Source organism: Falco rusticolus, chromosome 8 (assembly GCF_015220075.1).
Source record: "Falco rusticolus isolate bFalRus1 chromosome 8, bFalRus1.pri, whole genome shotgun sequence".
In the NCBI taxonomy this organism is placed as follows: domain Eukaryota; kingdom Metazoa; phylum Chordata; class Aves; order Falconiformes; family Falconidae; genus Falco; species Falco rusticolus.
In genome coordinates, this window is record NC_051194.1 from 16,608,805 (window position 1) to 16,629,880 (window position 21,076).

The following is a 21,076-nucleotide window of genomic DNA, read 5'->3' on the forward strand; positions in this document are numbered from 1 at the left end:
GGTATCACTGTGTAGGGTAATGCTGGTTTGTTGTGCATTTGAAAATCTTGAAAATACATGCATCATGATCTTACTTTAAGGTACTTTCGTCAACTAACCTGCTGGAACGTTGTGTCTTGTGTATGATACTCAGTGTGTGCCCCGGCCATATTTGTAATCGAAAATCACGTTAAGATGCCTTGGGGAGTCTCTGAAAGTTTACAGACCTGAGTAGATTGCAGATTGAATGCATGGCTCTTGCCAGAGTAAATGAACAAATGTTTCTAAATGGTTAGAGATGATAATATTTTCAAGTCAATGGTTATTAATTTCTAAATTACAGTAAAGTCCATTGAGAGAACATATTTCAGTTAAATTATGATACCAAAGGAAAGGATGATGCTAGAAGTTGTTACTGTATGTGCTAAAAATAGTCAGTTGTAATTTATCTAAGTATACAGATCGATCTCCCCGTTGATGATTCCATATTAATTTCTGGTGTTTAAATTCCAATTTTTCTTTAAAATACTTCTTAATAAATATTCTTGATGGACAACTTAATATGTAGTATGATGACTGAATCCACCAGTTTTGTGAGTGATCCTTCCTTATCCAACCATGTGAACAAATTCTGATTCAGATATCTATGGAAGATGGGAGTTCCAGGAGCACTTCCCTATGTATTGCCAAAATGGGTACAATATAATTTTTATTTTACTTAGGTAAAAAGAACTTATTCTGTCACCCCATCTCCCCAAATGGAAGAAATGAAATTAAACAGTATAATTCTCAAGACTCTTATAGGCCAGCAAGGAAATGTAAAAACTTCGTAAAACAGCTGGAAAGATTTAAAAGCAACTCACAAGATTAAAAAAAAAAAAAAATCCTTAAAGAAATAATCCTGTACTCCTTCCACTATTCCTGCTTTCTAATTTCAAGCCTTAACAGATTTATTTGGGATTGATTCTCATCTAATACTGGTTTAAATTAATTGAACCAATAATGGTGTTTAACCACCAATGTACTTGAGAAAAACTCATCCTCACAGCATTATTGGTTCAACTACCAGTTTTATGACATTGGGATGTTACAAAGAGTAAGCATTAATATTTTTTTCCTAGTGCCTTTAGATGTCCATTAGGTATTATTGCTTGATAGCAGAGTGCAGCTGGCTGAACCTTGATGATTCTTACCTTTCAGACGGCTTGGTTGACTGCCTAGACCCAGACTGCTGCCTCCAGTCTACTTGTCAAAACAGCCTGCTGTGCCGGGGCTCACGTGATCCTCTTGACATCATACAACAGAGCCATTCTGGTTCACCAACTGTGAAGTCATTCTATGATCGAATCAAGCTCTTAGTGGGGAAGGACAGCACTCACATCATCCCGGGAGAAAATCCCTTCAACAGCAGGTAGCAGCTATAAATATGACACTGTACCTGTGCGGTTGCATTCTATGGGAGAATTTCTACCAGACATTCTATTCATGTTTTAACATGAGATGCTGCTTTCAGGTGCTTCATGTGTTTGCATTTTAGGCAACATTCCCACTGACAGCACTCTGTTGCGTTTTATGATGTGACCTTTATTTTATAACAGAGTTTTATTAGCATTTTAAAATATTGGCAACACCTAGAAGGTTCCTTCCACAGAGTAGGAGCTTCCAAGGTCTATATTTTATGAAGGCTGCAGTCTAGAAATGCAGGGAAAATGCAAAGTAGTTTCCAGTTAGAAAGGGATTGCATTTTTTTTAGTGTTGTTAACACAAGTTTAATAATGGAATACCATTTCAAATTATTCTAAAGATACACTAACTTAGGAGGGGTTTATTCCTTATATGAAACTGTTTTACTTGCTGGTTTACTTGCATCATCAATACATCTGACGAAGTTTCCATTTTCTTCTTGGTTTTCTTTTCCTATGTTCTTCCTATTACTATTTATTATATATTTATAATGACTCTAAAAGCTAGCACATCGTTAATTGATATTTGATGCCTTTGTATGCTTACAAGAAGAGTGGTGTTCTTATTTATATATATTATTTAAATTTGTCTCTGTGGAAAGATGCTGAGAAATTGATGATATGTCAATTATGTTCATATTGCCAGAGTTAAAATTGAAGCTCTGTAAAAATAAAATGGGGGAATTCTTGCAATTTTCTGCAACGTTGCATGAAAAGGAAAACAAGACAAGAGATAACCTTACTAATTCATGAGGCTGAATAATCTGTTCAAAAAGGAATACGGGCTACAGCATAAAAAGCATACAGTCCGCAAACTGGTTGGTACATGCTGCTCTGTATATGTTACCGTCAGCAGAATTTCCTTGAGTGACGAGCAGCAGGCAGTTTCCTCTTACACAGTGTATGCAAACCAGTGCTTGAGCCGTTGCCTCATTAAGGCACTCAGAATGAAAATGAGTGTACCCCCTGTATCTCTATTCCACTATCATCTGATAACGTTTAGTTGTGTTATTAACGTGATCCAACACTTTATTCCTAGATCTTGAAGTGTTTTACAAAAGCAGGTGATTATCATTCCAAATTTCAAGACAGATAGAGTGATATGCAGATATTTGTGCACCATCCAAGAAATATTAGCAAATATATTTAAAATAATCAAGCTGTTTATGTATAGATATGAGTTGGAGCCTTCAAAACAGTCAAAGAATTAGAGCTTTAGAAAAAGTGGGAGCTGGGCATTTCTATCCCCAAACTCCTTTGAAAAAATCTCATTGGAAATTATAGATATTTTTTAAAAAAATTATATTTTCTAGGGTTCCTGGTGGCAGAAGTCTTAGTTCTGTTTTATTCATCTGAAGTATGTCACGTATTTTAACATATCTTTGCAAATGGCATATTAATGACATTTTAAAATTGGCCTTAGCCTCTAAGTTGTGAAGGTGCTTTTGGGAATTCTACAGCTCAACTGTTATTTTTTATACCAATTTTAGGCAAATCTAATGTATAAAGTCAAATTGAAAGTTTTACAACTAAGGTTTTTGACTTTTAAAAAATACCACAGGGTTAGATTCCAAGTTTCACGTGTACTGAAGCTGCTGTAGTCTCAAGAAGTGGCTACCATGAGAGATAATGGCTTCTTTCTTTTCTTAGCTCAAACTCTCATTCCATTGAAAGAGGTGAAAAAAGTGGGACAAAATAGTGGTTATGATTTTTTTTCCCAGTACTAGTATAAGTAAAAAAATATTGTTTCCTACCCTGCTAAAGCAGTAAATAACAAAATGTACCGATTGCAAAATTATTGAGAACACACTGATTGTTTCTGTGCAGAAACAAGATAAAATTAAGTTTTCAGGAAAAGCTACATGTTTTTACACATTTAACTTCTGTGATTAATAAAAAAGGACTTAATGTATCCGCTTAATTTGTCAGTTACAGTTTTAAAAGATTACCAAAAAAAAAAAAGATTGCCCAGTGTGTGACTATTAGTCAATGCATTACTTCTTATAAATCCAAATTTTAGTGATAAAGTTTTAATATCCATCTTGTTCTGTATTCTGGCATTTTAGAAATAAAAGGGAAGATTATTAGCTAAATGTTCTTGTTCAAGTATTTCCTGAAATATTAAGACTGAAAGTAGAAAAAAATTGTCATGGACATTATTAGTTCTCTTCTGCCATATGATGATTTCTTTCTAAGTCTGCTACTGTTCCCCTGTAGAGGCTTGAGTGACTATCTTCCTACGACTACTTCTGTGTGTTTGTAACATAAAATAATTAAAGCTAAATGAATAATGCCAAGACAATTATCTTGGTCCAATGTATTCCCCAGTAGATTTTCTCAACAGGTATCGATTTCTATTACATTCCATATTCGGTTACAAAATGTTGATTGTGCAAATTAAAATTTGACCAGAAAGGTCAAGAAATGGTTAAAAGCTCTAAAAGAAAAGGAACAGAGATGGGTCATTTTGATTAATTAGGTTTTTTATGTAACATTGAAGAAAATATTACACCTTGTTCAGAATAAAAATATGAAGAAGTAGTTGTTAAATAGCCAGTATAATGCAGTTGGAAATTTACATCATAGCACCTTGAACATTTCAGAGTTAGTAGAAAAGACCTGAAAACAACCCCTGCTACTCCTAATGAAAACAGATGTTCTCTGATTTAGGGCTGATGCAGGCGTTCTAGCCATCCCAGTATTCAACTGCATTTTGTCAGTTTTCAGCAAAAACCAGCTCAGGTTAATCCCCTTGTCCTACAGCTCCGACTGCGTCCAGCAGCCTGTGGTGCCGGGATGCTGTGGCGGTTGGTGTGCCTGGAGCTGCTGAGGTTCAGGCACGGCTCCAGTCCTACCAGCACCAAGTCAGTTCAGAAACAGGGCTTTTCATTTTCTGGTACTCTCTGTAGCTGCCTATGAGAGTTGGTGGCTCATGCTGGAAGCACATACTGCTGAAGCAGAAATCTTTTCACCTAGGACCACGGCAAAATGAAATGTTGCTATCCCTGAGATATGGGTTGCGGCAGGATTTAACTGTCTCCCTGTTTCCCAGGGAGGTTTTTCGTGTTTCCAATGCAGAAATGAAAGCCATATACAAGGAGCTTCTCCTTTTCCATTTCCCTTTTACCATGCAGCTTTCCCCGCTCACCAAGCTGCTTCTCTCCGGGTACAGGGAAGAGGGAGGGGAAAGGAGCCAGGGGATGGAGGCTCCTCCCCAGCCGGGAGAGGAGAGGAGAAGGGCAGGAACAGACTGGCCATGCCAGAGGGAGGAAGAACAGGGAGAAGTGGGGTTGCTACTTGCAGTGCTCTGGAGGCTGAGAAGGCAGCCAGGCAGGCAGAGGCAACTTCTACCCACTGTGCACTTCGCAGCAGCAAAGCGCTCTCCGGAGAGAAGGAGAAGAGGCAGTGCCTCTTACAGGAATAATCCATCTTCATCTCCCTTAGGTTAAGCTAACCTGTTGGCTAAGAGAACTTTTTCTTTTGCCTGTGCGCAAAGCTGGCCTTAAAACCAAATCCTTTCTCCTGTTGACTAAGTGAAAAAGCAAGGGTTATGAATCAGGACCAAATGCAGCATACAAACATCAGCCACTCCGAGATGAAGGAACATGAACCTTAATTTGGAAAATCGGCTGTGTAAAAAAGGGGTATGGCATTACACCCTGTTTTTGAAGTGTATTAGACATCCACAGACACGCTATTGTACCCAGGGAGGGTTTTGAGAAGTGCCCAATCGTGATTTCAGTAGGACTTCAGGGTCACAGTTCTGGCTTGGCTGAATGCGAGAGAGTGTTCTGCTCTGCAAAGCCTCATTAGACAGACAAAGCCTCATTAGACAAGGAAAGCGCTACCACCCAGTCTGTATACACAGACCTCACTGCATAGATAAGCAGTTTCTTGATTTAAGTATATAGAGGGATCTGGGCAATATTGTGGTATCTTCAGTAATCAAGCAAGCTTTGGAGTAAATTGGATTTAGAGTACATGAGGCATAAGTGTTCCACTACTCGGTTTATAAACAACGTAACTTTGCTTTGTAACTAACTTTTATACCTTTAATTATCTTTCTTTTTCAGTCTTGTGTCTCTCATAAGAGGCCAAGTGGTGACTACAGATGGAACTCCTCTAGTTGGGGTCAATGTGTCATTTGTCAAGTATCCAAAGTACGGCTATACCATCACTCGTCAGGATGGCACGTGAGTTTGCTTGCTTCATTGAGTCCCTATTTTGTATGTAGTATCTTTGCTGATTAACAGATGGTGTGATCTAATGGAACCATGTGGTATCATGCATCGCATTCCTCCCAGGGCAAAGAGCTATTAAGTAAACAGAAAAGTAATTTTTCACATGGTATTTTGAATACTAACCACAAGTAAACATGAAAAAGCTGACTTCTGATAATGACATGTTAGCAGGCAGACTCCCTTCAAATAAATTGCTCTGTATCTGTGAAAACATTTGTGGTCTACAGTAATATCCAGCTAAGACCAGAAATATTTTATTTTGAAACGCAAGGCAGGCAAACACTGCTAGGGAAAAAAAAAAAAAAAAGTAGTGTCATTATAGAATAGTATATTTTGTTAAAAGTTCCCTTCTGCTTCTCTTTCCTTTTGAAGATCCACTATCTTTTGAGTTTCTTCAGGGTAGAATGTAATCAAAAGATTCTAATTGAATATATTTAGACAATTTCCTGCTGTGCAAAAAAAGTGCTTTTTCCCCCTTGTATCAGCTGATTTGAAATGCACACAAATGCAGATAAACAAAATTCAATGTGTCATGGTTTATCTAGTTTACTGACAGTGGTAACTAAAACAGTATATCTGTGACACATGCATTGTAAACATTTGCCATTTTATCTTGATCTTGCATGCAAACAATTGAATTGAAATAATTATTATGAGTCAACTGAACTATAGGGAGTATTTAATTTTCACATTTCCCAGAATATTATTATGTTATAATAAAAGTATAATGTTGTTGATTTCAGTGGTTCAGTATTACAGTAAATGGTGAGCTGAACTATATTTAGATTTGAATAGATTATTGAAATTATTGACTAGTTTGTTATGTTGCCAACATTTACATGAAACAACTGATACCTGCTTCTGTCGTCAGACCAATCTTGAAGTATTCTACTCATTTAGGACTTTTTTCAAAATGCCTGCACAGCTCCATGTTACTGCTATGGTTATGTAGGTAATAGGGAATAAATACCTAATCTTTCTGAATAATGATAAATCAGTTATCCTGGGGATAGGAAGCAGCAAAACTTTTCATTACTATTCTCTTCTGCCACATGTCCCGTTCTGTCCTTGATGGACAGTACCTTTTAGGAAAGGGATAATTCAGTGTTCAACTCAGTATGAACTTGGCTTCTCTGCTGATTCTATATATGAAGATGACTTGTAATAATAAGTGTGGTGATTTTTGTTTGGGTATTTATAATTATTTCATGCAGATTTTATAATATATAGGAACAAGGTTTGGCCGGGTGACTTCGAATCATTGCTTGTCTTGGCTGGATTTCAGTTGTTTAGTTGCCAGAGGTTCGCATCCCATTACTGATAATTTGAAACATGACACTTAAAATGTACTGTCATGGTTTAACCACAGCTGGAAACTAAGCCTCACACGGCCGCTTGCACACTCTCCCCCAGTGCGATGGGGGAGAGAATCAAAAAGGTAAAAGTAAGAGAACTCATGGGTTGAGATAAGAACAGTGCAGAAACTGAAATAAAATAGAAGAAGATGGAAAATAACAAAAAGAGAGAGAAATAAAACCCTTACTAACAAAAAGTGAAAATAAAAAAAAAAAGAAACAGAAGCGATGCAAATGAAAAACAATTGCTCACCACCTGCTGAGCGATGCCCAGCCAGCCCCTGAGCAGCAGCCCCCAGCCGGCTTTACTAAGCTTTTCCCCTCATTTATACGCTGAGCATGATGTCATGTGGTCTGGGATGTCCCTTGGGTCAGCTGGGGTCAGCTGTCCCGGCTGTGTCACCTCCCGGCCTCTTGTGCCCCACAGCCTTCTCACTGGCGGGGCAGGGTGAGAAGCTGAAACGTCTTTGACATGGTGTAAGTGCTGCTCAGCACCAGCTAAAACATCAGCGTGTTACCAGCATGCTCATCCCAAATCCAACACACAGCTCTGCACCAGCTAGCGTGAAGAAAATTAACTCTGTCCCAGCTGAAACAAGGACATATACCTATTGCTATAGGTGTACCTATATACCTATTCCATTAGCCAGGAATGTTATTACTGGAATTATTCAGTCTTGTCACTTCTAAAGCCCACATTTTTCTAGGTTTGACTTGGTTGCAAATGGCGGAGCATCCCTAACGTTGCACTTTGAACGGGCCCCATTTATGAGTCAGGAAAGGACAGTATGGTTGCCTTGGAATAGCTTCTATGCCATGGACACTCTTGTGATGAAGACAGAGGAGAACTCCATTCCTAGCTGTGATCTAAGTGGTTTTGTCCGTCCTGACCCCGTCATCATTTCGTCACCACTTTCAACTTTCTTCAGTGATGCTCCTGGCCGGAATCCCATTGTACCAGAAACCCAGGTAAGGACTGTGTGAGTGGAAATGGTATAGAAATCAGTGGTCAGGTGCTAGTGCTGACCTGAGTGCTTACCGCAGTCACCATTTGTCCCCTGGAACTGCTGTAGCAAATGCCTCTGCAGAGTTCATTCTGACAGCAGGCTTTATAATGAGGTCTGCAGCAGATATCCCAGATTCATGTCACCCAGACACATTTATCTTTGACTACGTTGCACCTTCTCGTTATCATACAATACACCTCTCCATTTCAGTTGACAGCTTAGGTGTTTCAGGAGGATATTGCAAAGGCTTGGTGTGTGGCACTTGGTGCAGGCTGCTTTCTTGAATGTTATTTAGGACAAAGGAAAACTCTCCTGGTACTATTGTTTCACTGCTTTATTCAGTTACCCTTTATACTAACTGTTAGTAGAAATTGCAGGTTCCTATGACTGTATTTCTTATGTTCTCCTTGCATATAACTTGCAGTAGAACTACTATTCGCGTTTTTACCAGCAGTGGGCTCTTAAAAAGAAGCTTACACAGCTGCCAAATAATTATTTGTCCAGAAATGTCAGCTGAACTGCATCACTGCACTGATTTGAGGATAACCATTCCCAGCAGTAGAAGTTCATAAGTTCATAAGAATATGCAAGGCAATATTATTCTAAAAAAATAACAAAACGCTAATATAAAATGTTTGATCTTTTTCCTATTCAGGTTCTTCACGAAGAAATTGAGATCCCTGGCTCTAGTATAAAGCTCAACTACCTGAGTTCCCGTACTGCTGGATACAAATCCTTACTTAAGATCACCATGACTCAGTCACTTGTGCCGCTGAATCTAATCAAAGTTCATTTGATGGTAGCGGTAGAAGGGCATTTGTTTCAAAAATCATTTCAGGCATCTCCCAACTTGGCATATACATTTATCTGGGACAAAACAGATGCATATGGTCAGAAGGTTTATGGGTTGTCAGATGCTGTAGGTAAGTCAACATATATAAGCTCCAAAACTTTCCAAATAACACCTATAATTCTTAGTAAGGAAACTGCAAAGATTTTTTACGGAGAAGCAAATATAGACTAAACAGTTCTTGTCTTCCTGACCCAATTTGTCTTTGTATTATGTTTCTTTTTACACATTAAAGATCACATTCAAAAGGTCTAAACTCCCTCAACATGCCTGTTTCCTGATCGGTAGCTGACTTAGATGGTTTAGACCAGACAATGGGAAAAACTGGCCACAGGAACTTGGGTGAAACCTAGTCCATCACTGTGTTTTTATTTCCTTTCAGCTAACAAATGAACCTCATGCAGGACGAGCCAGCCTTCTTTCGTGCATTTGGGTTTTCATGCATGCCGTTATTATAGCCTCTTCTGGTATAATACATTTGAAGTGAAAATAGTGTTTTTCTAATGCTGTTCAGTCTTCTAGTTCGACAGCTATTTTTAATTCACTCGATTCTAGTGGGTGGGAAAAAGAGTGATCATCATAATATTTTTTTCATTTTCATTTGAGTATCAGAATAATTGTGATACAACAATGCTAAAAATGGACATCAGAGCTGTGCCAGTGTGGAAAGAAAAACTTATTTTAAAAATCTTACTTCTTTTCTGTTTTTTCTAAAATCATCTTTGCTATAGTTTTTCTTTCTTACGTTATTGCATAGGATATTGCTTTCCTGAGTAATGCTTGCAGTGCATGTGTGCTTTTAAGCACACAAAGTTTCCACTGCTTCTTGGTATATGATATGTAAAATGAACACACCAAATAAATGCTGTGAGCGTCTGGCAAATTAAGAGTTTGATCTTGTCCTGTTATCTGATAGAATAATTTTATTATATTTTTAAAATTATATTTCTCACTCTCACCAAACCAGTCACTTCCCAGTGCGAGCTATTCAAACAGAAATGATCAGATCCCTGCAGAGTTACATGTGAATGAAGTTTCAAATTTGTGTCTAGTCAAAGGTCTGAATTTAATATTGTAGAATAAAAGAGAGGAATATAATCAGTCCATCTTCTTGAGGGGGCTGAGGAACTGGAATGCTGAATGATTTGGATGTGCTCTGGACGTTTAATTCAGTGTTTGTTCAGCAAGTATATTAGATTTTATTTTATTTCAGTTTCTGTGGGTTTTGAATATGAGACTTGCCCCAGTCTCATTTTATGGGAGAAGAGGACAGCACTGCTGCAAGGATTTGAACTAGATCCTTCAAATTTAGGAGGATGGTCTTTGGATAAACATCATGTACTTAATGTCAAGAGTGGTGAGTTAGTTAAATCCATGTGTTTTCTGTGCTATATGGAGTTTTGTCTGTGAACACCTTTTATTTGCATTATATTTACACTTTTAAAAATGCAATTTCTCCACTCTTTTTGTTTCATCTTTAGCTTAGTAAGGTATGAGACATGTTTCAGTTGCCGGAAATTTTTTTTAGAATTTCAGCAAAATTTTACTGTTCTGCACAGCATGACTTTTCTTAAAGTCCAAATCTTTATCCTCTATTCTGTTATTCGTTTATTCCCCTGTAATGTCTTTCTGTCTTCCTTCCCTGTTTTTCTGATATTAACCGCATCTGTCCCTGGTTCTTTTTGTTTGACCTTTTTCCCTCTAATATGAGATGGGGCTTAAAAGGAGTATGAGTCTGTGATGAGATACTGTCTCGTTTGTCTTTTAATTTTGTCATCCGTTTGTTTTTTTCCTCACATCTCTTTGTCTTTACATATCCTAAGCTGAACGTTCCTGATCTTCATATTTTACCAGAGACTCTTAGGGAGCGGAATGCTTAGCATATATTTCTTTGATCTCTGCCAAGTGTTTTCTACAGCCTGCTTGCTGATCCCCACATTAACAAATTGCAAAGTATATTGTTGCTCAAGAAATCTAAAGTAGTGTTCAGAATAGGCAAGATCAAGCAATTGGAACACACTTAAAGTGCTGTGCAGTGGAACAAACACTGTAGAGAGAGCCATTTGGATAGTGCGTGATAATCACTGTTGTCACCAGTGGGGAGCCAGTGACATTAGGATAGTACACCTGTATTTCCAATAGAACACAAGGCTAAAAGTTTATGGCCAGATAACTACAATCTTTGATGACATTGAAAATGGTCACTCTTGTCAGAGAAACCACTCCCTTGGAGCAGGAGTCTGCTCTTTGAACAAATATTTTGAAAAAAAATCTGATCTGAAAGGCATTTCTTGAAGCCTAATAAAGATCCTTACCACTAGCTTCCCTCTTGCCTTTTATCATTGATCCTTAGGAGCCCTGCTAGGAGCTTCATCTCTTTCCTATCTTTTCATTTTCTGTGCTGTCATCTTCTTTGGCTTCTCCATTTCTCATTTTTCATTTTCCATGAAAAACACGTGAAAGACTGAGAGGTGGAAAGAGAACAGTGAGGTTGACGAAATTTCAAATAAACTGTAACATAGGAAACTAGAGTGAGAAGATCCAGGGATACAAATAAGGAGCACCTCTTCCCCACTGTTTGCCTTCTCACCTCCCAGTTAATAAGGCAGTTGAAACCATTGTGCCAGGCCAGAGAGCTGCATGGCAATGTTTTCTTCACAATGAATACCAAAGGACTCAGGGCTTAGGGCTGGGTCTGTGGCTGTGTGTGTGTGTTTTAACAGAGAATATTCACTCCACCTTTATTTTTACTACTGCAGAGACCTTTCACTCTTTTTTGCACCGTTGAAGAACCAAATGCTGGAGTCATTTCAGTGTACAGTCCTTAACAGCAGCTGTTGAAAAGAGAACTACCTGAAGTCCCCTGCAATGTATGACAGTAATAACCACTTCTTCTCCTCTTTATTGTTAGGTATATTGCACAAAGGCAATGGAGAAAATCAGTTTCTAACTCAGCAGCCAGCTGTGATAACCAGCATTATGGGGAATGGGCGCCGAAGAAGCATATCCTGTCCTAGCTGCAATGGTCTGGCAGAGGGAAATAAGCTTTTGGCCCCTGTAGCACTGGCAGTGGGTATTGATGGAAGTCTCTTTGTTGGAGATTTTAACTATATTCGGCGTATCTTCCCATCCAGGAATGTTACTAGTATATTGGAGCTGAGGTAAGGTGTTAATCTTAGCACTTCATTTCTGTAGCCTGTGCTCAAATCAGCCTTTACCATTACTTTTTATAATTTTGTAAAACATTGTCACTTTCAACCTATTTAAATTCCAGTGGAGAAATGGGGCACAGAAATGCATAGTTCAAAGTCTGTAGCTTATCAGAGCAATGACTATAAAGAAGAACAGAAGAGTACAAACCAGCTTGTACAAAAAGTACAAACCATCTTCTTTCTTGTTGGTGATCATTTGATACAATCTCCCCTCAGTACTATATATAATTCAGTTTTGTCTGAAAACTACAGAATTGACTGCCTGTAGGTATTGAGCCGCAGTGATAAGCAAAGGTGTAACAACAGTCTTACGAGTTTAGAAGGAAGGTTTTCCTAGAAATGGTTTTGAGAGCCACTTTCCCATGCTCATAAGTCTGTTTCTGTAGGTTGACAAGTGCAGTTAAGATTGACATGCAGAGTCACTTTGCATCGTCAGAACTCTTTAAGACTGTATCTCTGTCCCCCCGTCCTGCGCCCTCCCACCTCCCAACATTAAGATTTGGTCACTTAATAGGGAAGGCATGAGTGTAGAGTGTACCACTTCACCCATTTCTGTTCCATCTCCTTTTTTCATTCTTCTAGGAGAGGCAAGAGCTATTGCTTCAAACCATAACTCATGTAACTGGGCCTTATAGTTACAGCTCTGTTGAGTATTTGCAGAAAAATGAGGAAAAATAGCATTGGCTGTCTTCTGATACTTCTGCAGCCCACATCGGCAATAGTACTAGGGCTCCTGTAAATTGGATATAGCTGCAAAATACATTGAGTGAATCTGGGGCATTAGCCTTGTTTTATAATGATATGGCCAATAACCAATTCCTCTGCTTCCACTGTACTTTTAAGTTTTAATTAGTGGGGGAAAGTGCAAAATCATTGGACTGCTAGAGAATAGGAGGCCTAGCTCTATTTTACACCTCTCTTCCATTCATGTCATTCTGTTGATGTCACTATTGTGGATTCTGATTTTATATAAGAGAAAAGAGATCCGATTCAGGCCAATTCTACTCTGAAAACACTCTCTTGACACCTACCTCATACACCATGAGGCTGCCTTATTATATTTAAAAAAAAAAAAAAAAGTCATATATCATCCAGCACTTTCTGATGGCAGCTCACTGTAAACCACAGAAGGTAGCTGGTATGGATGTGTGACCTGCTATAAATATTTATATCAATATACGCTATAACTCTGCATTACATAGAATATGCTGATTTTTTTTCCTAATTTCATCAGTTCTGTTTAGCTTTCTAGTAAATAGGACTGCAGCTTTATAGGTGAAGAGCAATGTTTTCAAATTAGGATACTTAATATAAGGCATTTATATGCACCTCACTTCCTAATATCAGCCAGTGACAAAAGTTTCCTAGCACACCTGATATTTGAAAGTGTTGTCTCCAAGTTAACAACAGTATTAGTCCGAGTACTTTGCTTTCTCTCTAGGTAAAAGAGAGCTTGGGCTTTTCAGCACGTGGGGGAAAATGGGAAAGGACATCAATAAAAAACTAGATGATGGACTTTTTAATCTGCTTTTGTCCACTTTCTCTTTTCTTTTATGAAAGTCTGTTTTCCATAGCATACTTTCTTTAGCTTCTGGTATAACCATTAACAATGAAGAGTAAAGCTATTGTATTTTGAGTGCTGTTGAACAGCTGCAAATGACTTGACACGCAGATTTTTTAGGATTTGCAGTGATGTCTTTTGCCCCCTGTTCCTCTAAAGGGAATTAAGGTCCAGTCCAGCAAACATCATCTGTAGTAGTAATTCGGATTCATCGGTCATCTTAAAATCTGTATGAGTTACATGGGTAAGAGTTTGAAGATTTGAGCCATTTAAGTGTGAACAATAGCAGAGTCTTCAGCTAGTATCAAGTAGCTTGAATAACATTGCAAATAGTAGGTCCATATTTATTACAAACCAAATACATCACTTTATTTAGATTTTACAGCGGATGTAATTTTGGTTTTACATAAGCCCATGTAAATCTTAGATAACCTTATTAGTCAGAATATCCCAGTGTGCATATTTTCTTCACCCTGTCCTTTATGAAGGTACCTGATCTGAGTGACTCATCAGAATTTTGACTCAGGAGTGTTGCATGCCACACTCAACATTGGTATTGCAAGTTTGGGGCTGTGCCTTGAGTGCTGCAGCTCAGGAGTAACGCACCTCTCTGTTTCGTTCAGTGGATATTCCTAAATGGAAATGACATAAACACAGTGAAACACTGTGGTGTGGAGAAGGTATTAATTTATTCTTGGAAGTAGAGGACACTTTTCCTTTGACTTTGTGTCTAGACAGTAAATTAGAGATCAATCAACGCTATAAAACTCCTATTGTACAGTATCTTACTGCTCACTTACAGGGTGGGGTTTTTTCCCCTAAGATTTGCTTTGATAGTCTTAAATAGATACCAGGTAGCATCCAAACTTACTTTAAGCAATTAGAGAGTGGGAGGAGAGAAAAATAAACTGCGTAGTAGAAACTTGTTTAGAAATAGCCTGTTTAATCAAGTCAAATTTAATTTTTATTAAAGAGATTGCCCCCAAGTTGCAGACAATACCCAAAGCCCAGTGCTTCCCCCTTCCTGGTTCTGTATTCAGAAAACTGCCAGTTTCTCTTGCTCCTGGCCCACAAGCTACACATATTTCCATGCAAAAACCTTTCCAATCGTCCAGCAAGTTTCCTGTAAAATATATGGGGGGTTGGGGGGTGGGGGCATGGGTCTCCTACTAGGGAACTAGCTTGCAATTCTGTCACTCCCAGTCCCTCTTCATCCGTAAACCAAGCTAAGGCTAGTGCTGAAAAGAGGTATCTTCTCCTGTGTCCTTTTGTAAAATAAAACAAATACTATGTTTGCTTTACCATCTATTCTTCAGCTAACTGTTTGTTCTTTTTTCTTCTGTTCCCTTTCTATAAAGAAATAAAGAGTTTAAACATAGGTAAGACACGAGCTCTTTCCCATATAATTTGATATGGTTTGTTTGCTTCATTGTGTTTGCTTTTTGTGTTGTGCTTCTTGTGTAATGTTATGTTCTTCATGTACCACATATAGAAACATTTTTATGTGCTAATTGTGTGTTATGAATATGATAAGCATTAGCAATTATGAAATGCAGTCAAAAAGCAACCAAATAAGTTCTGACAGTAATTAGAAATTTCTAGTAGAATGCAAGTATAATGAACCCCAAGCTAACTTCTCTATAAACACTTCTCCCTGCTGTCTATAATTGGTCTAAATGGTTGAGGTAAACTACAACAGCAGTTTTACAAATGCCAGAAAGGTTCACAAAAGCACTAATGACTGCAAATAGGTCAAAAACTCATTTTCCGGTCATTAATGATTTTCTGAACCCTCTGTCCTTTTTCATAATTTAGTGTCTGTTTTCTTTCATCAAATACATTTAACAGTCAGTCAACCTGTGGGGCTGGTTGTATGCAACCACTAGATGCAGTCACTGTAAGATTCATGAGGGAGAGGCATAACCTTTCTGGATGTTAGCAGAAAAGATTTTTAATCATCTCACCTGAGCACTGGATGCATCCTTCTGGATGGCAGCAGCATAGGAAATGCTCGTACCTTCTTCCATGCCACACCTGGGATGGGGAGGATGTTCCCCCGGGAGAATATCAAGGGCAAGAACAAAAAGAGCTGTTGTAAACTATTCCATAGTGTGCTGTGCATCACCCTTTTAAAGCCATACTTTCCATTTCTGTAATACCAGTTAGATGCAGGAGATGGTCTGGACTAAACAGTATAATTTCCCCTTCAAAATACAATTTGGTATAGCAGGTGTAACGCTACTACATTTTCTTATCTGGATTAATTCATTCACAATTTGCTAATGATTATTGGTGATGCTGGAAGCTCCTTGTTTGTATTAACTAAGCTTAGTTAATTTTCCAGGTGCTTAGAGATTTGCTCTGGGCAGCTTGTCCTTTTTGTTAAATTTCAAGAAAAGCTGTTGTTGCACTGTCATGAATTTGATACGCATATGAGAAGATCAGGGAGGACAGGTTGATCCTGCCTGCACTCCCTGTCAGGCATCGGGCTCCTGCACAGACAGAGTAAGGCTGCACCTGGTGGTAACTGCTGCATTTGCTGGGGAGGGCTGGAGGCAGAGACTTTATTGACAGAAGCCTCTGAGCGATGCCGAATGTTATGGAAAATCTTTTGAAACAAGGTACATTCCCTGGCTTCCTGTAATTTGAATAAAAGATTACAATGGCGTAGAGAAAAGAGAGGCAGAGGTCTTCAGTTGCTCGGGTGCCGCTTTGAGAAATATTTACTACTCATTTATAAAATACATCCTTGTTTGAGCTCATAATCTCGCTGTTTCTCTGGGGACGCGGTGAGTGCATGTCACCTTTCAACAGTCATTTTCTGCCACAGCCCCCCAAATGTTTTATGTGGAGACACTTCCACTCTCTGTCCCCTTACCGAGCTCGGGAGAGGGCGAAGGGGTAAGCGGCAGGGCTGCAGCGCCGGGGAGTTGCTCCCTGGTCTGGCAAAAAAGCTTGTGGCTGACTCCTTGGCAGAAGTCGGGAGAGAGAAGAGAGGCAGGGCAAGCTGCACGGGCACAGCGATGACTGCAGAAGAGGAGAGGGAAATAAGCCCATGTTCTGCCATTGCTTTTTACGCTGACTCGTACCTTATCCCGTCCTGGTAACGGGGGACATACCTGGCGCTAGCTGTGGGCAGAAGGGGAGCAGGGCCGTGCTCACTCAGGAAGGCAAGCACAGGCCAGCAGAATCACATCGAGAAAGATGCGAGGCCCCTCCGGTGTCACGGAGCGGCTGCTGCTCCGTGTCAGGCAGGTGGGCAGCCCCCCCAGCAGCTCCCACCACCCAGACCGAGCCCAGCCCCTGCCTCCGGCAGCAAGCGGCTGTGCCAGCACAGCTCCGGTCTGCACCGGCCTCGGGACCCCGTTGGCCCAAGGTGGGGGGCTACGTGTCTTAGGAGGGCCAGGCAAAGGGCTCTCCGAGCTGGAGCCCAGCAGAGAGGCAGCAGCCAGCCTGCAGCTGCAACACACCGTTGTCGGCTCATCTGCCACTGTTGCAAAGCCCTGAGCTAAATTTGGGTGGGTTTGTGAAGTAGGGCGCAACGCTACCATCACAGCAAGGTTTGGCCTTCACTGTGAGGGAAAAGCATGGTGGAAGAAGAGAGAATTCAAACCAGTGACAAATGTGCAGGTGTTTGTGTCGCTCAGATACACAAGAGACTGAGGAAATTTGTAAGTGGAAAGAAATCTTTTTTCGTGTGGCAACAAAAAGATTGAGCCTTGTTTTGGAGGGATGAGAAGGAATGTGATAAGGGTCTAGTCAAGAGGTGCAGTCTGCTGCTGAAGATAAGGAGAGGAACTTGGGGAATAAAGAGATTGTGCTCTAATTTCAAGCATGTCACTAGTCTCCCTGCATAACTGTCTACACCACTTAACCTCTCTGTGCCTCAGTTTCCTCCTCTGTAAAATGGGTGTAATACCCATCTTTTTAAAGTACTTCGAGATCCATGCATGAAATAAACCTGCCAAGTATTTTTTGTTTATTGTATTTTTTCATCTCTAATTTCTACACTCCTAGACTTCAGCAGATGGTATTACCTCTGCCTACTGAATTTTGATCAAACCAGTCTCCTTCCTACTTTCTACAGTTTTAAAACAAACTATTGATGTAAAATCATGACATGTCAAAGACTGGCATAGAGGAAGATAACTGTAGAAAGTGATATTTTGGGGCCTACTCATTCCTCCAGATCTGGTCATGACCATATGAACACGGTTGTCTTTGTGCTGCTGATAATCCATCTGCCGAAAGTGGCCTTATAGTTTCAAGCAAGTCTGATCAAGAAATGGCTTATGTCCATCATAACTTACCTCTGTGTATCCTCACTCTTGGAGATGGGCACTTTTGCCACATGTAACTAGGAGTGTGGATATTTGGAGGCAAATATCTCTGGTTACTGGTAAGTAACCTTCATTTTTTTTCTTCCTGTCTTCATTTGTCTTCTATGCTTTGAAACCACCATTGATCTTATTTACGCTCACCCATAGGCTCCAAAGGCTGGAAAATTCACATCATGCTTAAAATCCAACTAAATTGAGTTAAACTAGCCAGGCAAGATTTTGAAAATATTTCTGCACTGCAGTTCTGTGTGTGTGAATGTATATATATCGCAAAGATTGACATTTCTCAATTTGCAGATGATTTGCTAAAGTAGTTCCAAAATGTGACAAGCTGTCAAAAAGCATATATTTCCGAAGAGAAGTAGCTTTCCATATGAGCACCCATTCTAATCACAAGCTGAGGACCAGTTTTTCAATAACAGAAGGTTTGGAGTTAAAGTCAGACACTTGGGGTCCCTGTTTTGAGTTATACAACCAACTTCATCTGCCGTAAATGAGATTCTTGATAAGAATGAATGAGAACAAATTTGCTTCAGGAATAAATTTGCTATGCCTCTGCCTCCTATTTATGCAAGGACTCACAAATCTTGTGGCATAAGTAACTCGGAAGCTGATTCTTTGATCTTACGCCTATGACTTCTGCTTTCAAGGGAAGTTAAAGAAGATGGTGGGAGGAGGGGCAACAGGTAGAGATAAGCCAGAGAATTGACCTGCAGCAGATCTGAAGGGCTGAAGAGATGAAGAGGGAAGTCTGCGGTGCAGCTTTGGCTTACGGGGCTCTGCTGTGCAAGGGTTGGTGTAGCAGGATGAATGAGATTTAAAATTACAATCCTTCTGAAGCACTGACCAGGTCCTAATCAAGTTAGCTCCTCAGATGGTAGTCCTTCAGACCCCACCTCTGCATGAAGGTGTCAGACTTTCTTTCCAGATCTCTCTGTGCCTGATGAGTGTCCAAGCTCTGAAAGCCTGTGAAGTTTCTAGACTGCTCAGCTGTTTCTGTTTTATGCTTTCTTTTTCTCTAAAGCAACAATCCCGCTCATAAATACTATCTGGCCGTGGACCCTGTTTCAGGCTCACTGTACGTATCGGACACCAATAGTCGACGCATATACAAGGTCAAGTCCCTCACTGGCACGAAGGACCTAGCTGGTAACTCGGAAGTGGTAGCAGGAACGGGAGAGCAATGCCTGCCCTTTGATGAAGCCAGATGTGGGGACGGAGGGAAGGCAGTGGACGCAACCCTAATGAGCCCTCGAGGTAAAGTAGGAAAAGAAGCTGGAGAAAATGACTGTCTGAGGCTAGACTGGATGTGGAAATAATTATCTGGCAATTAAATCACTCCTTGCTCGGTAATTTTTATTCTGGGCTTTAATTACAGTGGATTGGCAAGTGTTCGTGCTTTGTTTAGTTAAAGCAAACTTTATTACCCCAACACTAAATGCTGCAAAAGGAGAACAGAACACAAATTAGCAGGGTACTGCTCACTCCAAGAAGCAAGCATGTAAGCTGGGGAACAAATTACTGTTTGAGATATGGTCTTTGGGGAGAAAAACTGCCTGCTGTGGCTTTTTTCCTGAAGTTTTATTCTATGTATCCCCTTTTTCTTCAGCAGCAGAGGAAAAATGAAAGGATCTTTGCCCTTCCTAGTTTCTAATTTTTAACAAAAAAGTTTTCAAGATGATGTAGAGATTTGGGGATGTGTTCCTTTTGAAGATTTTTTTTTCCCATTGTTTCGTCTTAATTGTAAGGATGAATTAAGCAGGTGTATTGCCAGGTGTTTCAAACATCTTTGGGGTTTATTTCAATGGTTGAAAATAACTAGATGATTGTAAAATCAAATAAAAATGAAAGGTCCTGTTTCTTTGTATAGGTAATAGTTTCAGTTCGTACATCCGGAGTATATCAACAGAGCTGCTTGCATGGTTTAAGTTAGGTCTTGCATAGAAGTTAAGAAAATAAAGCTGTATCTTCTCTTGCTGCCCAATAGGATGAGCACTGCAACTATTTGAAGACAAAATTTTTAGATCAATATTTTATTTTCAGCCCAAGAAATGGACAAGGCAGCGCGCCAAATCAAAGCGGGAAAAAGCCTGCCCTCCTTCACAACAGGCAGCAGCATCCTTCTGTTCCGCCAAGGGAGCACCCTTTCATTCTGTGCCTTTCCTCTCTAAGGACTCCCAATGTGACAGGCATTGAAACTTTCATTTTTTTCTAGGCTGAAAACCCTTGTGCCTTCATCTGGAAACACCAGATGTTCTTCCCATATTCCTTACTGGAACAGGCCAAAGAATTAAACAACATCCTGAAAGAATATATTGTCCACTTATTTTTTCAAGATTTTTAAGCCATTTTTTCAAGATTTCTAAAAATTCTGCATCCTCTTTAGATCCTTCCGACGAAGAAAGCGACACATCAAATTTCTGAGATTAAAATTTAGGAGATAATTTTTCTTTTCTTACTGGTTTATGTAATGTATCCTACAGAGTTTGAATTTAGAAGTAAACTGATGCATTCTGCTGGCTCTCTGGCATGTTTGGGAGATTTCTGTAGGGTTTTTTTCTTTTAAAGCCTCAATGGATAAACCTGCTTGGTGCCATTTATTCAGCAGAACTAGAGGTACTTGGAGGGTTCCAGGACCTCTGCTCAGCTTGGAAGGGAGGAAAGGACAGGGGAAGTGAACAAATGTCACCATCTTGTTGACTTGTTGATAAGATGAAGCCTGCCTTGAAGCTAGGAGCCTAACTGCTTCACTGATGCCTGGGTTTTATATTTGCAGGAATTGCAGTGGATAAGTATGGCCTCATGTATTTTGTCGATGCCACTATGATTAGGAAAGTGGATCAGAATGGAATTATATCAACCCTGCTGGGCTCCAATGACCTAACTGCTGTTCGACCTCTCAGCTGTGATTCCAGCATGGATGTCACCCAGGTAGACTCTTAACTGCATTTATTTTTCTCTCTGCTGTAGAAGAGATGGGCATCTTTTTTGGATGACTGCCTGGCCACTTAAGAAATACATTGTGCAGCACAAGATGATAGCATATTTGATTCATTACTGAAATGAGT

The 21,076-nt window shown here is 39.7% G+C and overlaps 1 protein-coding gene across 3 annotated transcripts in view; it reads left to right on the top strand.

The window, feature by feature from the left end:
- Nucleotides 1-21,076, top strand: part of TENM2 (teneurin transmembrane protein 2) — a 698,113-nt gene that overhangs the window by 653,725 nt on the left and 23,312 nt on the right. For 2 of the 3 annotated variants that reach the window (XM_037398907.1, XM_037398910.1), the window contains exons 17-25: nt 1,180-1,390; nt 5,516-5,635; nt 7,746-8,007; nt 8,701-8,968; nt 10,109-10,252; nt 11,807-12,056; nt 15,027-15,047; nt 19,033-19,265; nt 20,785-20,939. In XM_037398907.1, coding sequence (XP_037254804.1) covers nt 1,180-1,390; nt 5,516-5,635; nt 7,746-8,007; nt 8,701-8,968; nt 10,109-10,252; nt 11,807-12,056; nt 15,027-15,047; nt 19,033-19,265; nt 20,785-20,939 — 1,664 coding nt within the window. The remainder of the gene's footprint in view (nt 1-1,179; nt 1,391-5,515; nt 5,636-7,745; nt 8,008-8,700; nt 8,969-10,108; nt 10,253-11,806; nt 12,057-15,026; nt 15,048-19,032; nt 19,266-20,784; nt 20,940-21,076) is intronic. The other variant, XM_037398909.1, reaches the window with a different exon arrangement.